The 18,145-nt window shown below is 42.0% G+C and overlaps 1 protein-coding gene across 3 annotated transcripts in view; it reads left to right on the top strand.

The window, feature by feature from the left end:
• Positions 1 to 18,145, top strand: part of SHC4 (SHC adaptor protein 4) — a 67,533-nt gene that overhangs the window by 26,691 nt on the left and 22,697 nt on the right. For all 3 annotated transcript variants that reach the window (XM_030577603.1, XM_030577604.1, XM_030577602.1), the window contains 2 exons: positions 15,788 to 15,851; positions 16,787 to 16,906. In XM_030577603.1, the coding sequence (XP_030433463.1) occupies positions 15,788 to 15,851; positions 16,787 to 16,906 (184 nt within the window). The remainder of the gene's footprint in view (positions 1 to 15,787; positions 15,852 to 16,786; positions 16,907 to 18,145) is intronic.

An 18,145-nucleotide genomic window follows, 5' to 3' on the forward strand; every position in this document is an offset into this window, starting at 1 on the left:
ATCCAGCTTAATACAAAGCCTGAATGTTAATTTCGATACAAAGCTTTAAATGTGGGTTTTCTCTGCAGACTTCTGTTTTTTCTCAGGTGGTGGTCTAAAATATCTGATGATCACAATAGGCTGTGTCTGCACTAGAAAATAAACTGTGTTCACCACCACCACCACACAGGGCCCCCATCCTGAGGTCTCTCCCCTTTCATGCTTCTTTTTGGACACAGATGGGACCAAAATACTTTGTTCCCAGATACTAAACCTCTGGGTTTGGCCAATAATAAAAAAACACCACGTTATAACTCATCAGGGTTCAGTAGAGTTCCATCAGGGCTGAAATACTTTGTGTTATATTATCTTTGTAAGTTTGTAACTTCCTCTGCAGATCAAGTGAATGGGTGTTGATATTCAGTCTACTGGAGTGAGGCATTAGTGTATTTTAAAAGATACTGTGACAGGACTGTGGAGGCCCAGAAATTCCTTTCCTTTATTTTTCTTTTACCTATCTGCGAAGTCCATGTTACTCTATATTTGTGTGTGAGGGTGTGGATTGGCGGTTGAGGTTCAAAATGAATGCTACTTTTCCCTTTCAAAAGAAACTCCTTATCGGGAAGCAACATGGCTTATGAAAAGCCCTTTAACAGCTGGGGCTAGATTCTGTGCTGCCCCATGCAGGAGGCACGGCCTAAGTGTGTGTGGACAGGGAGCTCTGTGCCCACCCAACCTTTGTCCCTCTAAGATTCTGGGCTGCTGCAAAGGCCAGCTGCCCGTGAGCTGCTCTCCAGCCACAATCACCAGAATATTCTGGCAGTGCCCCAGACATGCTCCCTCCCATCCCAAACCATCCTCCAGCCCGGTTTATGTTGGGGAGTCAGGGAATGTGAGTTAAACCTCCGGCACCCAACTACACCACCTGTATATTGGGGGAATTCCCAAGGGGCATTTCTGCTCCTCAGTGTATTTGTGTTTGCGCAGGGCTGAGGAGGGATGGGAACATGGAAGGAAAAGTTTATAATCATCCCCTGGAAGATTAAAACAAGATTAAGGAAAGGGGACTTGAAAAATTACAAAAACTGTTTGAATTGGGCCAATCTACCTAATAAGTGAAGTTGCTAAAGCTGATATTGGTTCTCTTGATAAGATGCTGCATCACTTTGAAATGAGGCTTTAGTATGAAGCGGAATGTTGGAGGTGAGCCTCTGCCTTTGAAAAATAAATTAAAATCCTCCTCATCATGTTCCCACTACGCCTCTGGCATTTAGGGCAGCGATGAAGCTCCTCCATTCTTGTTTGTTTCTGGCAAGTCTTTCAATGGTTCCCCAGCTGTGCCCCAGATTTTTCAGCTCAGCTTCCACAGCTCTTCACCCTATTGTTTTCGGGTGGCCTCGTTTTCGCTTGTCTTCAGGTGTCCATCTTATTGCTACTCTGGGGATGGAATCAGTTTCCATCCAAAGCACATGACCGATCCATATCCAATGCCTCCTGGCAATGATGGTGCTCAGATTCTCTTGGCTGCACTGTGTCAACAGATCTTGGTTTGAGATTGTTCTGGACCAAAAGATATGGAGGATTTTTCTGAGGCAGGTTGTATGGAATGAAGACAGTTTGGACATGTCATACTTTCTCATTTCCCAGCATTCTGCACTATAAAGTAATGTTGAAAGTACACAGCTCTGATAAATCTTGAGTTTGGTTTTGATGTTGTATTTTGATGATTTCCAGATGTATTTAAGCTTCTGAAGGTGTTCCTGGCTTTATTGATTTTGTTCCGGATGTCGTGGCTTGTTCCACCATCCTGGCTGATGGTGCTGCCTAAGTATGTGAATGTTTCTACATGGGTGAGAACATAATCCTCTATCAGTACTGGTGATGGTGAGGCAATATTAAAGGCCATGATATCTGTCTAATTGCAATTGATTTTCAGTCCAATTTGCTGGTTGATAGTGTTGAGTCGAGTTATTTTTTCTTGTATATGGTGTTGGGTATGTAATAGGAGAGCGACATCTTCTGCGAAGTCCAGGTGTTCGAGGGATGAGAAGTGTGTCCATTTAATGCCTCTGCTGTTGTACACTGCATTATCCAGTCGATGACCGTGCTGAAGAGGATTGCAGACATGACACACCCCTGATATTCTCCTGTTTTGACTTCAAAACTGAGCTCATTGTAATCAACACTGCATGGAAAGTTGGATTAAGGAATTCCATATGCCCACAGAATGCACCATAGGCTGGTCCTGTGAATCCTATCAAAAGCCTTCTCAAAGTCTATGAAGTTTATGTAGAGCTGCTGTTGCCATTCTAAGCATTGTTCTGTTATGTTTCATAGAGTGAAGATCTGGTCTGTGCATCCACGTCCTTTCTGAAAACCAGCTTGCTCTTTTCTGAGAATGCTATCAACTGCCTCTGATGTGTGCTGGACTATGATCTTACACAATACTTTGCTTGTCACAGATAAAAGTGATACCACGTGTGATACCACACCAGTTATTACAATGGCTGAGAGTTCCTTTCTTTGGAATCTTCACTATAACTGCAGTGGTCCACTCATCGGGCACTTTTTCCCTTTCTCAGACTGATGTAAATAGAGGGGCCAGGATAGATACTGCTAACTGAGGATTTACCTTGAATAATTTTGCTTTCAAGTTATCCTTTTTTTTAAGGATTTGATGGCTTGAATGATCTCTTCCTTAGCTGGGGTGTCTGTGTTGATATCAAGATCTTCTTCTGCCTCCTGGATGTTTGCTTCCTCTTTAGGCTGCCCCCTGTTCAGCAATTCTTTGCAATTCTCTGTCCAGTGCATTTCTTGTTTTTATTCTTTTATCAGAAGGTTGCCTTGTTTGTCCTTGATGAGCGTGTTTATTGGCATCTGCTGTCTACCACTGATAAACCGCATCATTTTGTAGACGGTTCCGTGTTCCCCATGAGCAGCTGCATACTCTGTTTGTGTTGCCAGAGTATCAATATAATGTCGTTTGTCCACTCTCACAAGGCGTTTGATCTCCCGGTGTGCTTTGCTATACTCCTCATGGTATTTGTCCTTTAGCTTCTGGGATTTTGTCTAAAACTTTTTTCTTCAGGGCTTGTTTAGTTTCTATGGCGTTCCATGTGCTGGGTGTAATTCACTCCTTCTGTCTCTTCTGACTGTATCCTAGACAGGCCTCACTGCTCTGTTTATAAATTGCTATTACTTTGTCCCACTTCTTGTTGATCTCCTCATCTGCATTCCCCTCCTCTTCTTCAAGGTCTGCGAGTGCCTGAAACCTGTTCTTTAACTGCAGAATGACGGCTTTCTGTATTTCAGGGGACTTTAGCTTGTCAATGTCATAAAGTCTACGTCCCACACTTCTCAGTTTTAGCTTGATGGAGGCTCTCACAAGGGGGTGGTCGCTGCCAATATCTGCACCGTTTCTCACTTTCACATCTGCCAGTGAGCGTCGCCATTTGCCATTGATCATATGGTCAATCTGGTTCTTATCTCTGCCATTTGGAGAACACCATGTCAGCTTGTAGATTTCACGGTGTTGAAATAGGGTTCTGCCGATAACTAGGTCATTCATATTACAGAAATCAACAATCCTCTCTCTGTTTTCATTCATGGTGCCACACCCATGTCTTCCCATTGCTCTTCGTTGTTCGTGTTGTCCTTATCGACTTTGGCATTCAGGTCTCCCATGATGATAGTTATGTCATGGTGTGGTACTCTCTCTAACACCGCTGATAGTGTAAGGTAGAATTTGTCCTTTACTACTTCATCACTGTCATTTTTCAGAGCATAGCACCTAATCAGGGTGATATTATAACATTTCCCTTTTAGTCTGGCTCTCATAAGTCTGATGCTGATGGACCTCCATTTCCATCTTCAAAAGAATGGCAGCACCTTCATGGTGGTGTCCATCATTCCATCCAGAACACAGCAAAGTTTCTCCTGAGGCTGTTAATCTTCCTGATCCCGTCCATCTGCTCTTGCTGACACCCAGGCTGTTTAAGCTGTAGCGTCTCCTCTTTGCTGTGACCTAAACTAGCTTCTCAGTTCCATATATTGTCCGTACATTCCAAAAACCAAGTTTGGTTTTTGACTTGGTGTTAAAAGTCTATCATTGAAGCTCCTGTGGATCATGTTTTAATGCAGCCTTGATTTGTGTATATTTGAAATTAGAAGCTGTTTTCACTTATAATCAATATATGCACACAACCAGCCCAGTTCCTGAGTTTGTATATAAAAAAAGCTATTGTGTTGTTAATACAATTCCCTAGCGCTAATTATTCACAGATCAAAAAAGTAGGTGCCATTCTATTGGCACATGAAAGTCAGTATTTAGCATTCAGACCAATAAATTGTCTTCTTTGGTAGCTCTAGAAGCCAAAAAGTGAGGTTATCTCACAACTGCATGCCATGGAGTATGTCATCACACTTACAAAATAGAACTCTTGATGGATTGTTTGGAAAATAATGAGCAACTAATTGTTTAAAGGAAATTCACCAAGTCCAATCTGGCCCAAACTTTAGGTTTTGTAAACATGAGCAATGTTAAAACTTAGCAATACAAATGTTTCCATTACTTTAAAAAAGTCCAGTGAGAACATTTTGTAAAAATAAAACAGCCCCTTGCAGTGTGTGTGAAAGAGAAGTGCAAACCTAAAACATGTCTGCAACCCTAATATTGGCTATTTTAAGTTTTTTCAGTTTTAATAATCTAAGGCAGTGTTTCCCAAACTTGGGACGCTGCTTGTGTAGGGAAAGCCCCTGGTGGGACAGGCTGGTTTGTTTACCTGCCGTGTCCTCCGACTGATTGCGGCTTCCACTGGCTGCGGTTCAATGCTCCAGGCCAATGGGAGCTGCTGGAAGCGGCGCGGGCCGAGGGACTTACAGGCTGCCGCTTCCAGCAGCTCCCATTGGCCTAGAGCAGTGAGCCGCGGCCAGTGGGAGCCGCGATTGGCCGGACCTGCGGACGCGGCAGGTAAACAAACCGTCCCAGCACGCCAGGGGCTTGCCCTACACAAGTGGTGTCCCAAGTTTGGGAAACACTGATCTAAGGCATTGATAGCATTCCTCTACACAAAGTGGCATTTTTCAAAATTGGGCCCATACAGCCCCAGAATGTGTGTCTAAAGCTTCATCCACACAAGCTGGGAGTGAGTCCCTGCTCATCGCCATGCACTCTCACTAATGCTCACCAAGCTAGTGTGAATATAACTAGCAGTGTATCTGCGGTAGCGCACACCTCAGCTATGCCTCCACAGCTGCTTACGTACCCACTACCTATTACGCTCCCCTTCTTCCTGTACAGCACCTTAACTCTTTGCTGAAACATAGGCCAGAACTCTGTCTTTTCAGAAAGTATTACACAGAGTTAAACCTCAGGGCTATTGTATGTAAAGCCTTGCGGGTAGGCATTAATAGATCCCAGAGAGTTTGAGAGAGGAAACCATACCGTTTCTTTACAATCAAATATTTAATACACAAAACACACTGTAAATAGTTTTGGAATCATTTACAAAGAACGTCTTAAATAAAATCTACAAGGTACCAAATCTACTGTTTATTATATAGACTTTCCCACTTTGCTTTTGTTACATATATTTGCATGGAAGGTTTCACCATAACATTTATAATACTCTACTTAAACGCACACAGACACATTCTCATATGATCTTCTTTCAGAGATGAATTCTCAGTTTCTATAACGTGGCCTTGATATGTTGTGTGTGTCACTTGGACTCTTCAGAGCTTGAGAAGAATGGCAGCATTTCCGTTCTTTTCCAAACACTTCTTCAGGGGCTTTCAGCAAAGAAAAGTCTGGGGATCCTTACAACTAGCATGGGGATAACAAGACAACTGGTCTCCTCAGTTGCTGTAAAATAGGAACTGTAGCCTGTATCTAGACAGGTATGGTACTGGGACCTTGCCCCCACAGTAGACAACATCCCTTGGTCTTGCATGCTGCTAAGTCTACAGGACTCTCTTTAACTTCAGTATTTATAAACTTTCCCTGTGGTGAGCTCTGACTGGATCAGCTGTCAGTGAATGTGTGGAAGCTGCAAGACTCCTTGCCCTTAGTGAAAACTCTCTGCCTAGCTTCAGAAACCGCTGCTGAACATGCCCAGTAACTGCCACATCCTATGTCTGGATGTTTCTGGACCCTTCTAGTCAAGTTGTCCTGCTCTGCAGACAGACTTTTCTGCTAAAATCCACGTATCTTTCCCACTGCTGCAGTAAAAATATATGGGTTACAGTTACAGGCACAAAGAAGCAGGAATTGTCTTTATACTGCGCTGGTCATTCCATTTGTGCTGATCAATAATAATGAATGCACCAGATGAGCGGCACTAGGTGATGTAGAATTTCTACATACATGTGCTATGGAGTGTCATTCCCTGCAGATTTTGCCTGTGCAAAGCCTATTTACTCAGACTTTGTGCAGGGAGAGCAGATTTCACGCTAGACATTTTTGTATTATTCCTCAGAGCCAGGTGAAGGAAAGATCCTGGGGTGAGAGGTAACAAGGAGTCAGAGAGAGAGGCAAACCGGCTAAGTAGCTGTGCAGTATTGGTGTGCTCTCTGCTGAGACTGGCTGGACTGACTTCAATGGCAGAAGGTGCAAGGATTCCAGAGTGGGAGGAGGACAAAGATCTCTCCTGGGTGGTTGGCAGGATCAGTCTGTCTGCGTGCAGGTGGGAACTGACTGGGGAAGAAGAATGTGAAGGTGAAATCCTCGCTGCTGCTCAGGCCCCTTTGTGCCCCCTGAAAGAGCCAGAATGGTATATAGGGGCCCTGATCCTGCTTTACATGGCTGGGGGAAGATTCCCCAAGCACAGGAACTGTGGAGACAATTGTAAGGCTGCCTCCCAAGGACCCTGTCACAATCCTGGCATAGGGTGCGGGGCTGAGGGTAAGAGAGATGTGTCCAAGCTGTGGCCATAGTACTTAGTATTATAGTCTCTATGGCAGCTCTGGAAGGCTGCAGTAACTCAGACAGGTCCCCAAGGCTTGATTAAATCTGAGAGCAGGCCAGGATCGGGACAGTGCAGAGGTGTCTTAAAACCACCTCCTCCCTTCCTCCCCCGGACTGAGAGTTCTGCGCAGGATTCTCTTAGGGTGTGTCTGTGTTGCAGCTGGCAAGTGTGATTCCCAGCTGGGCAAGATGTACACAAGATAGCTCTGCTCAAGCTAGCATGCTAAACATAGCAATGTGGCCTCAGCAGCACAAGCAGTGCCTCGGGGTTAACCTCCCATGTACAATCCCACCCAAACCCCCGGGTACATACATTGGCCATTGGCCACTTTGCATGTGCCGCTGCGGCCACATTGTTACATTTAGGTGTTAGCATCAGTAGAGCTAGCACATGTACATCTACCTGACACCTCCCAGCTGCTCTGCAGACATGCCCCTAGAGGCGTATCTCACCCAAGACTGTACAGAAAGGAGACCTAGAATGGAAAAAAGAATCTGGAGATCCTCTGCTTTTTGATGGATCCTGGTTAGCTTAATTTTTCCCTGAATTTGCTGCACTTAGGCCTTGGCTCTCCACAGAAGTTGATCTAGCTTAATTTATGTAGGTTTTTAGTCCTGTTTAGTTAGACTGGGACAGAGATGCTTATTTCAGTCTGACTGACTTATTTCAATGTAGCTTAAACCTCTTCCTGATTGACGTAAGCTAAATATTGACTAAAGTGTCCATGTTCCCTTTTTCATCAAGTTAGCTAAATCAATTTTATATCACACCTTTAGTTAAACTAGGGCAATTTGCACACAGACAAGCCCTTGCTGCTCCTTTACTAAGTGAACATGTGCATGCTGTGAGACTGGACTTTCATGCTTCACTTCTGTTTCTATCGGTGCATATTCTACTCTGCGTCAAGGTCAGCATATATCCTAGAGGCTTGAACTTGCTTTCAGAAGCTGACTGAGTTCACTGCACACAACAAGGCTAACATTCCATATGGCATGTTGTAAGGGACTGCAGGGTATCTTGGATGACTTATTTAGTTCCACTGAAATTAACAGAGCAAGTCATGTGCCTTATGCCTGAAAGAACAGGATATGGGGTAGATTTTATCAGTTTCTTGTAAGGTTAGGAACAGGATGATTTATCATGATATTGATGTATACTCCAAACCATAAATCTCTTGGCCTGTTTGAAAAATAAAAAAATGTCTGACACATTCAGATGACCTCTTATGCTCCTCAAAATGTTATGTATATTTGTGCTCTAAAATATATTTAGATTGCACACTTAATAGAGGGTTTTTTTTCCCTTGCTTCTTTGTGGTGCTTACCCTATAAGGGTTTTAGTGCATGTTGTTCTCTAGGGCAAAATGCTTTCCCCAATGGAGATTAGATTTGCGCTCAAATCAAGTTATTTGGATCCAGAATGCAAACACCCCCGAAGTTCAGCATTGTTTACAACGGGTTTTAAGTTCTTCCCATTATAAAAATAAGGGCTGGGCGCAAAATGTGTCTGCCGCTGAATCACCTCAAAGGTCCAAGAGTGTTCAGATCCACGGTTTTAGTTTGTGGCCGCACTCTGTGGAAAGTGAATAATCTTTGTCATTTGTTCACGTGAACCAGTTGCCCCCTGTTTGTTGTCCTATAAACATGCATTTTCATGGTTTCACTGAGCCCTCTGGCTAGTTCCCTGTTAAGCATCTCCTAGCTCACACTCATAAATCAAGCTCATTATTAGACATTATACTTGGACGTTTATGGGAAGAAGGGAAGAGATTCTGGATCTTGGATTGCTACATTAACTTGTAAACTTGAAAATGGTCAGGCAACATTGTTAGGGCTAAGGGCATCTGCAGTGGGGTGACAGGGATGGCTGGCTAAATAAGGCTGACTTTGTTTGGATAATTACTTTCTACTTTGTTGAGCCACACAATCCCTTTCTGTTAGATGGCGTAGGCAGGCCTTTAGATGCTTAAAAGCAAATTTCAATAGCATTCTTATTCACTTACATCAGCCCACGTCTCTTCTTCTACTCTCGTTTGGAGAAACAATAAACAAAGTGGTCTATTGTTGTTGTGAGTTCTTCCCTTTAAATGAAAAGAAAAAAAAAGATTAAAACTGCAACAAGTTTTCTTCTAGAGAGTCAAACTCCAGATAAGTCCCACACAGCTAGGAAGTTGCCTTCCACCCAACAGGTTTGTAGCAGCCAGCTAGCAGAAACTTCTTGTTAAGCTTCCTAGAAATTCAGACTCCTTCAATCCAGCAGAGAGCAGAGATGCTGAAACCCCAGGATTTGTAGAACAGTGTTTCTTATCCTTTTCGGGTTGGCTACCCCTTATTTGAAGTTAAAAAAAAATATTTCCACAACCACCTTCTATTTATTAGAAAAGGTGAGAGTTAAAAACATATGAAGGATAAGCCTATTGAGTTGATTTGTGTGTGTTTCGAGAGGATGATAGAGAATATTTAACCTGGAAGGGTAAGGGTGTGTGGGGTTTAATAAAATTTTAAATTCCTCTCAACCCCTTGGTTGCCTTCCGTGACCCACCAGTTGAAGAAAAACTGCAGTAGAGTATAGAGTGGAATTACATCTTTTCATTCTGAATGTGATAAAGGACCACATTCTCAGGCACAGCCTCAGATTTTGAGTGTAAAAATGTACATACGAATTCTTGTGTCCACAGGATTGCATATTCATCCATTTTGCACATGCAGACTGGACTGCTGGGAGGCTATCACATCTACATCCACTAATTCAGGTGTATGTGATATGGCATGTACAAAATTTGAGCCTGGTTTAATGCCAGCTGAAAATGTGTTCCTGAAAGAGAAACCTAAAATCAACTTGTTTCTAGAAATCTATCAATACAAGTGCTATTTCATCATAGCAAAGATATAGCCACAGTTTCTTCTTCTCTCTAGTCTATGATGCAATTTATGTTGCAATTATATCTGCCCTATTGAATTGTATTGTACCTTAGAAATACTTTAGGATACAAATGAGGTGTTATCCCATATTTATTTTTCATAACTATCAAAATAATGTGCAGCCACATACGCTGTAAACTTTGTTACTAACTTAAAAGTATGTCATTATTATGTAATTTACATGTTAGATGTGCTTGAAATAAGCAACTTAACACAATATTAGTGTGCTGTAAAATAAGTCATTACTCAAATTTAAGCCAGGTATATCATGGCTAGCTTGAGGAAACTATTTTATGTATTGGAAAGGTTGTTAGATCATCTCAAATGCCATCTATGGATACCCAGCAGCCAATACATGAAACAAGGGAGTAGGTGTTCTACACTGAACAGTACAAGTAATGGAAGCTGCTGAGTAATTATCCTCCTAGTGCTTTGTCCCCTTTGCTGAAAATTGCTTGGGTGGATGGCTACTCCCAAGGTTTCATTTTCTAGTACAAGATTGGGATCTATTGTTATCAGTTTTGCTTTGGACTCCTTCATTCTGTATAGACTGTCCTGGCTGAAGAGTCCAATCATTCATCTGTTGCCAAATCTCCTTGTTTTTTTATTTTTGGCCAGTGTCTCTGTGTCTTTTGCTATACAACCAGCCTCAGTGTGCTGGGCTAGTCCATACCTCCCCACATTTCAAGATGGGTCCTGCCCTGGGGGATGGGAGGCTCTGGCGGAGAGGGCAGTTGCAAAAAGAGCCCATTCCACACTCACCCTGCAGGGTTGGCTCCTGCCCAGCACGTCTGGCTGGGCTTGGCTTCTCACTCCAGGTGTTGCAGTGCACATGGTCCTGGCCCCACTGACAGGGAGTGGATGACGGGCCAGGCCAAATCTGAACAAGTGGCAGTGAAACCTCGTGCTCCAGGGCCCAGGTCACAATGCTGGGAGCTAAGCTGAACGAGCCCTGTGGGATCTGAGTCACTTCAGCTAGGACAGGGGGTTTGGGGCTCAAAGATGGACAGTCCCACGAAACTCGGGGCTGCTGGGAGGTAGGCTAATAACCCTGATTGGTTAATATGATGTCAAGCTGGTTTGTTTTCTTTTACTACTGACCTAGAATACAAGATGAACATTTTTTTACCATTATAAAGGTTGGTTTTGTGGCTAGGAATCTCACCATTTTTTTCATATTAATCATTTATTGGTCATTCCAACTGCATTTCTTGCCATGGCTTGCAGGGTTTAGTGCTTATTATTTCTAAACTAGGTGATTGTTTTGGCATTTTTCATTGCTAAAAGCTTGGCCCATGCTATGGTAATGCACTGTTTAGCCTGCTGTAATGCACATGTCCTTGTCTTTCACTTTCATCAGTCCAAAGTCTTTCATTAAATGCAAAATATATCAGCTGAATTTACTCTTCTTCTTAATCTTGATACCCTTTAAGTTTGTTTAATTACTCAAGATTTTCTTTATAGTGAAAGTTCAATTGAACATTAACATCAATCATGTTCAAAACCCATAAGGCTGGATCCTGAGCTGATACATTGGCATACTTTCATTGAAACCAATGGTGATATATGAATTCCCACCAGTTTAGGATCTGACCCATTCAGATATCATGCTCAACTTATTTCAAAGTTGTACCTTACGTGTGTATCTCATTCTGAAGTGTAGGTTCTGCTGTAGGTTGTTTCCATGTATGTTTACTTGCTCTTCTTAAACTCTGAGATTTTGCTACTCACCATTTTAGGCTGCCATTGATAGTGTTCTGTGGTATGTCTGGTTTTCTCTAGCTTGAAAGCCATCATCGACATTATATTATTCTCCAGGAGGCAATTTATCTGATGGACTGTTCTCCATTGGTACTAATTCCATATTAGCATTATTGCTGTACCAAGAGCCTTCTCTCCTAAATGGACCACAAGCACTCATTGGACTAGACTCTGAGACTGAAACCCATTGGCTGTTGTTGATGTTCACTCTCTTGATTTTTTTTTTTGTATTTGTATTTTATTTTTTTATTTTTGAAATGAGCTTTCTCAGGGAATAAAATCCTGCAGCACGTATCTGTGCGTGAGTCCACATGCGCGCACACTCTCTCAAAGGTAGCCAACTTTCCTACCCACTTTGTCCCTTTCTGAATAATAAACTATGACTATGGGAAAATCAAAATTGAACTTGCAAGTTTTAATTTACTTCCTGATCTCTCCTAGATGAGACAGCCTGTAACAACAGTTTTTTTTGTTTTTTAAAAGAAAATAATGCAAGGCAGAGACACACACCAAGAGTCTAATGCCTTTGTAACCAGAATTGGTAGAATGGAAAATGATCCTTCATAAGATAATGATTAGTAAATAACCCTCATGTGAAAAAAGAATACAGGCATAATGTATATGTAGCAGTGAAGTGTCAAATGATTAATTGGAATCAGAATAATGGTTCTGCAGCTGCATGCGCTGACTTCTGAGGCTTAGAGTGTGTGGTACATATGTATCATGAAAAAGTCCTGCTTCACCATTACTATGGGTCATTTGGATCTTTACATATCAAATGACTGGTAAATGGGTTTCCTGAATGTCTTTAAATAATGTGAACCTTCTCTCTTTTCATCTGGGCTTTCGTACAAATGTGCACATTCAGGCATGTGCAAATGTGCGTGTGTTTGTCTCATTGGTGGGTGGAAAAGACTCTCCGTGGTTTGGAATATTTTGAGTTCCCAGATGTGAGCGGTGGTGGTTATGCTACAGACTGTGCATTCCTGACAATGGTCAAAAGAGGCTAGACCCAAACAAAAACAGAGAAAGGGTCCAGTAGGCTTTTTGATATATTTTCTTCTTGGGAGAGCATAGGAGAAATGACAAAGAATAGAAATTCAGTTGTGTAAGTTATAATTCACCTGGGACAGTCTCTAAAGTCCTGGCTGTTATAGTAAAGGTTTTATTTTGGGGGGGGGCGGGGGGGAGGCTAGATACATATGACATAGACATGACAAGAATGCATTAACGCAAGGCCTTAGGAGTAATGTTAATAAAGAAATGATTGAATGACGACACTTCTTGCCATTTGCTATAGAAGATGATGCATTAGAGCTAACTTGTAAGAGCTGTTTCATTTACCAGCATGCTGTTGTACTAAAGTAGGAGTTTACAAAAATCTGACATGAGCGCTATGGTCTCCTACAACTGAATTACTCTTGCCACTGATTAATTAGGTTTCTGGGAAAAGGAGCATGCAGCACATTGTAACTAGTTGCAGTCTAAAGAGCTGAGGAGAAGGGGAAGGATCTTGTGCCAGTGCTACAATGAGCACCCTGGGGCATAAGCATACAGGTCTCAATCCCTCTCTTCTTCAGCCTTGAAGTAGGAAGTTCTAATAAAAAAAATAGCCATAAAAATGCTTAGCTCTGATATAGGGCTTATAATCAATAGATCTTAAAATGCTTCTCAAAAGTGGCTAAGTATTATTATCCACATTATTATCCAGAGAAGTTAAGTGCTTTGTCCAAGGTTGTATAGAATGTATACAGCAAATAGGACAGAACTCCTGTCTTCTGAGCCCTAGTCCTGTACCCTAGCCACTGGACCCACAATGCTAAGTCCACATATCACCTACAAGACATCAGAAACAATTGTACTAAGACAAAATTAAAAAGATGACCTCCGGTGAAATAACATATAAAAGGAATAAACTACAATGAGTTTCTGTTACAAAAACTAGAAGGCTGGAGTTCAAATTACTCCTAGAGTATTTTAGAAGTTATAAACACTCTGGGCTAGAGCTATGTAGCTTTCTGCATTTCTGGCAGAGGGAAAGCAGACCTGTGTGTGGGGAAATCTACTTTCATTGCTTCCATTAAGAAGCTGGTGCGAGATCAGTGCTTCTAATCAGGGTAGGTAATGTACAGTAAAGAGGAGAGACTGATGGAAGGAAATTTGTTATTGATTTTCTTTTCTTCTGCCAAATGACATGTGGGTTGAATGGTTTTTAATGACACATTTATCAATAGGACTCCATTTGTGGCCACCTTGTGAATTTCCCTGTCATCACAGCCCATCTAAGTTTCTTCTCACTTAAGCTCAAAGCATCCCTTTTTCACTTAATTCTTCTTTTGTGACTGTCATGGAGTCCTTAAAAATGAAACCATTGGAAAAGCCATGCCAAGCCAACAGTGTTATTAACATCAAGTACTGACACCCTTAGAGCCAGCAGAGAACAAGCTACAGTGTATGGTCCTACAGTAGCTGGGGTCAGGAACGAGCCCCTGGCTCGACTTTTATCTGCCCCGGTATAGGAAGTCTGGGCTTTAGAAATCTGGCCCTGAGCACTGCTGTGCTTAATATGTTTTCAGGATTTTTTTTGGCTAGATGAATATTCTGAAAATGCCTAAACAAACTGATCTCCTTTTAGGAGCCAATTAAAATCATCACACACAGATGATGATAAGCACACTGGGTTGAATTGCTAATAATCAGACCAAGCAATTCAAGGGGGTTTTAGCTTCCTTCTTCTACACAGTACAGCTCTGCACTTAGCTATCTGCTATGCAATACAAAAAAGGCACCAACACACACACCTTTAGTTTATAACGTTCTAGGGTGACAGATCATCTTTCCCCTGGGACCCCAGTGCCAGAGGTCAGCTGGAGATGGAAGTAACTGAGTCCAATCTTGCAAGAAGCTGAGCACCTCCCACAAAGTACCTGGCACCTTTTAAATCCCATGAAGTCAATGAAACCAGAGGGTGCTCAGCACTTTACAGGATCAGGCCCTTTAATAGCTAAGTTACTGTACTCACAAGTACTATTGCTTGTTTACCAAGACGGGGATTTTTGATTTTGGAATGTTTGCTGTTTTGAGACTGAGCTGACATTTTGTCCTAGTCACGCTATATAAAACAGTCCCCAGATAAAAGGTAAGATGTGCTTGTGCTGAACACCTCTCATTGTAGTAGGTTTATTTTTTTTCCATTGTCTCCAGCAAGATACATTATTTTGCCCAGCAACTGTGCCATCCTGGATCAGGATAATTAAATGCTACATTGCATGTTAAAAGTGATAATCAGAGTGATTTTAAACCAGAAGTTTCTTTTTTGAAGTGTGGAAAATAAATACAGCATGCCACTTTGCTATATGAAGTGTGTAATTTATCTGTCTTTGATGTAGGCCAGTAAGCACTGTAAGTGATTTATGAGTTATACCCTTCTGTTCTGCTTTCATAAATGGGAAGTGCCTAAAGAGAATACTTGAAAGTGAGAAAAGGGGTTTTACCATGGGAAATTCCTGTTAGAGAAAGAAATCTGAACTGATACCCCAGAGCTGAAAAACCTTGAGAGAGGACAAGTAGAAGCAGAAGCCAGCTCTGGATTTCCCCTCTGTCCCTTATTTCTGCCTTGTACCACGTCAAAACTCAAGATCCAAACTACCCCACATTTGAAGGGGAGAGGCTTTGAAGTCCAGATTCCAATTTTGCAACTCATGCACACTGTTCTTAAACAGAGATGGGCTCATCTGAGATTTACAGAGAGAAGTTTCCTACCTAGACAAATCTAGCACAGCTGACTACAGCTCTTGCACTACTGATGCCACCACTCCTGGGAAAGGGCTTCAAAATTTCTTGTGTAGAAGCTGCCCCTGAGAATCCCAGTTTGAGTTTGGTCATGGTAAGGTTCAGAATACTCCCAAACTAGCTTGCCTGACCATCAGGTGGGGGAGTGTAACTTGCTGGGACGGTTGTGGAATCTAGTCAGACACAACTGCTACTCCTGTGAAATGTTCACCATGTACTGTGGACAGTAAAAACAAACCAAAATAACTGCTAGGAGCCTTAAGTGTTTAAGGGTGGAACTGTAACTATAAATCACCAGTTTCCTGACCTTTTTGGAGCGGATGCTTGTTAAATGGTCAAACAGTTTGTGCTGTCTTTTCTATTCCGCAGGGAAGCAATAAGCCGACTGTGTGAAGCTGTATCAGGAACAAATGGAGCTATAAAAAAGCGGAAGGTAAATATTGCATTAGTGGGACACGTTTTCCTTTTTATAGCTGTTTTTTATGGGTTAGATAATGCCCTAGCAGTATTCAGCCCACCATGAAATTCATGCAAGTTCAGTTCAGCTACATGTTATAAACAGAGTATTTACAATACACTATTTAAAACTACTGATTATTTGATGAGCAATAATAGTACTGTGTCCTGGAGCCCTAAAAGGTTAATACCCTGCCAGACACTTCTGTTCACACCCAGATCTTCCAATTCCCAGTGCTTTGCCACAACCAGGTTTTGGTTGAAAAACAAAACAGAGGGTTTTTTATTGGTAAGGAGACTGAGTTAATTGATTTTTCCCTGATTAAAAGTTTAAAATCTACCAGAATAACAGTGGCTAGTGGTCACTATCACTCATTGATTCAGTGAGGAGTGATATTAGCACTCCATGTTGTGCTGTACTATGTTAATTGGAAGTTGTAGGTTTCTGTCAGGAACTCTGGAGTGTCATAGGGAGGGTAACTCACACTGACCACATTCTTGTTATAACCTGGGAAACAAATACATTGGAGAATTTCCTCGTTGACTCGGAAACATTTTGTCCCCAAGAAAAGAAGCAGAATTAAATGGATAAATTACTCATTATGAATTATTCACTCAGCTTTATCACTTACGAACTCTTTGGTGTTTTGTTTTTTAAAGTTTTTAGTTTGTTGTTAATGTACAGGAATGTTGCATACAGATATTAAGAAACCTTGATCATAGCCTGTATGTCTTACCTTTAAAAGCCCCATCTGAGTGTGATCAACATCTTATCATCATATGTGTCTTTATTTTGTACAGATTCTGGAAATGATAATCATAGGTTATAAAATCTACTTGACCCTGGTATAAGGCTGTCTGTGATACATGAAGTTTAAAGTACGTTTTTTTTGTTCTTGTTTTTGTTTATAGCCTCCAGTTAAATTTCTGTCTTCTGTGCTTGGCAAAAGTAACCTTCAGTTTTCTGGCATGAATATAAAACTGATCATCTCCATGAGCAGTCTTACTTTGATGAATGTTGATACCCAGCAGGTAGGATCTTTATAGGTCAATTATTTTCTGAGGTTTCCTTCCATCCATGTTAATGTTTTCTTCTTCTTTTAGATGCAGATAGCTGTGGTTTAAGAATGAACAGGTGCTGGAGAGGGAAAGCAAAACTACTCCGGTTTAGATTATAAACCTTGTAAAGATTAGCCAGAGTTGGCCTCTGAATTTAAAGGGGAGAAAGCGGTGGAGAAATTTGACATTTGTCACATGTACATTGTGTTTATAATAGTGTCTTTTATCTGGAAGCATCCCTAAGCACTTGAAACAGTGTCTCTGTGGGTTTATGCATATACCTCTGCCTGTTCATTTGTATGGTGCTTAATAGGGCTGCAGTGCAGATTGGAATCTCTTCTCACTCCCAAAAATAAATATTTAATAACAATAATGGGTCATATGACTGGTCGATGTTAGGGAGCTTTGGCAGTTCTCCTGGAACAAAGCTGCCCTAGAGTGACTGACTTGAGTCCAGGGGCTCTCCTATAGCACCCCCTCCTGGAAACCCCAGGGTATGGCCTCAATGATACTGTGGCCATAGGCAGCTAGCAAAACTTAGAGCAGCCCTAAGGCTAGTGCAAAGTTGTCCAAAGCTGGTTTAAGGCTGTGCTAATGTGTGTTTGTCAGTTATCACATGCATTTGCTGATTCTGCAGGATATGTGGGGCTAGATGCCTATGGGGCTGAGGTCTGACTTGGAGCTGGGATGTGATTCTATTTTTGGATCACAGTAACAACACAGCTCCTTAAGATGACCACCTCAGTTGTGCTTAACCTTTTGTCCTGGTTTCAACTGTTTTAGTATTTTCTGATACAGAGCTTCACTGAACAGATGGTATCTGGCAGCTAGGTTCAAACTCCCTGATTCTGTGGGCCAGCCCTGGCTGTCGCACATTGTAGAGCTGCTGCCAGGCAGCTCTAAGTTGTGCCATTGCCAAAGCGTCTTTAGTAGAGCTGACCCTGTGCAAGTGAAAGATGGTCGTGGGCAAAGTGGAACTCCATCACACAGTCCCCTCACTCTGGCTGTTTCCTACCTGGGGAGAGGCAAAGGTGCAGGGCACCAGAGAGTTTTTTACCCCAGGGGAATTGCACCATTCAAAAGTGCAAAGGGACCAAATCCCAGCTAAAGAATCTGGCCCCAAATGTACTAATGCTTTCTCAGTTAATTTGAATTACGGGAATTCAGGGCACTGTCTCGCTGTTGTTTTTAACCCCTATTTACTGGATGTTG

The sequence above is a fragment of the Gopherus evgoodei genome, chromosome 10, assembly GCF_007399415.2.
Source record: "Gopherus evgoodei ecotype Sinaloan lineage chromosome 10, rGopEvg1_v1.p, whole genome shotgun sequence".
In the NCBI taxonomy this organism is placed as follows: Eukaryota; Metazoa; Chordata; order Testudines; family Testudinidae; genus Gopherus; species Gopherus evgoodei.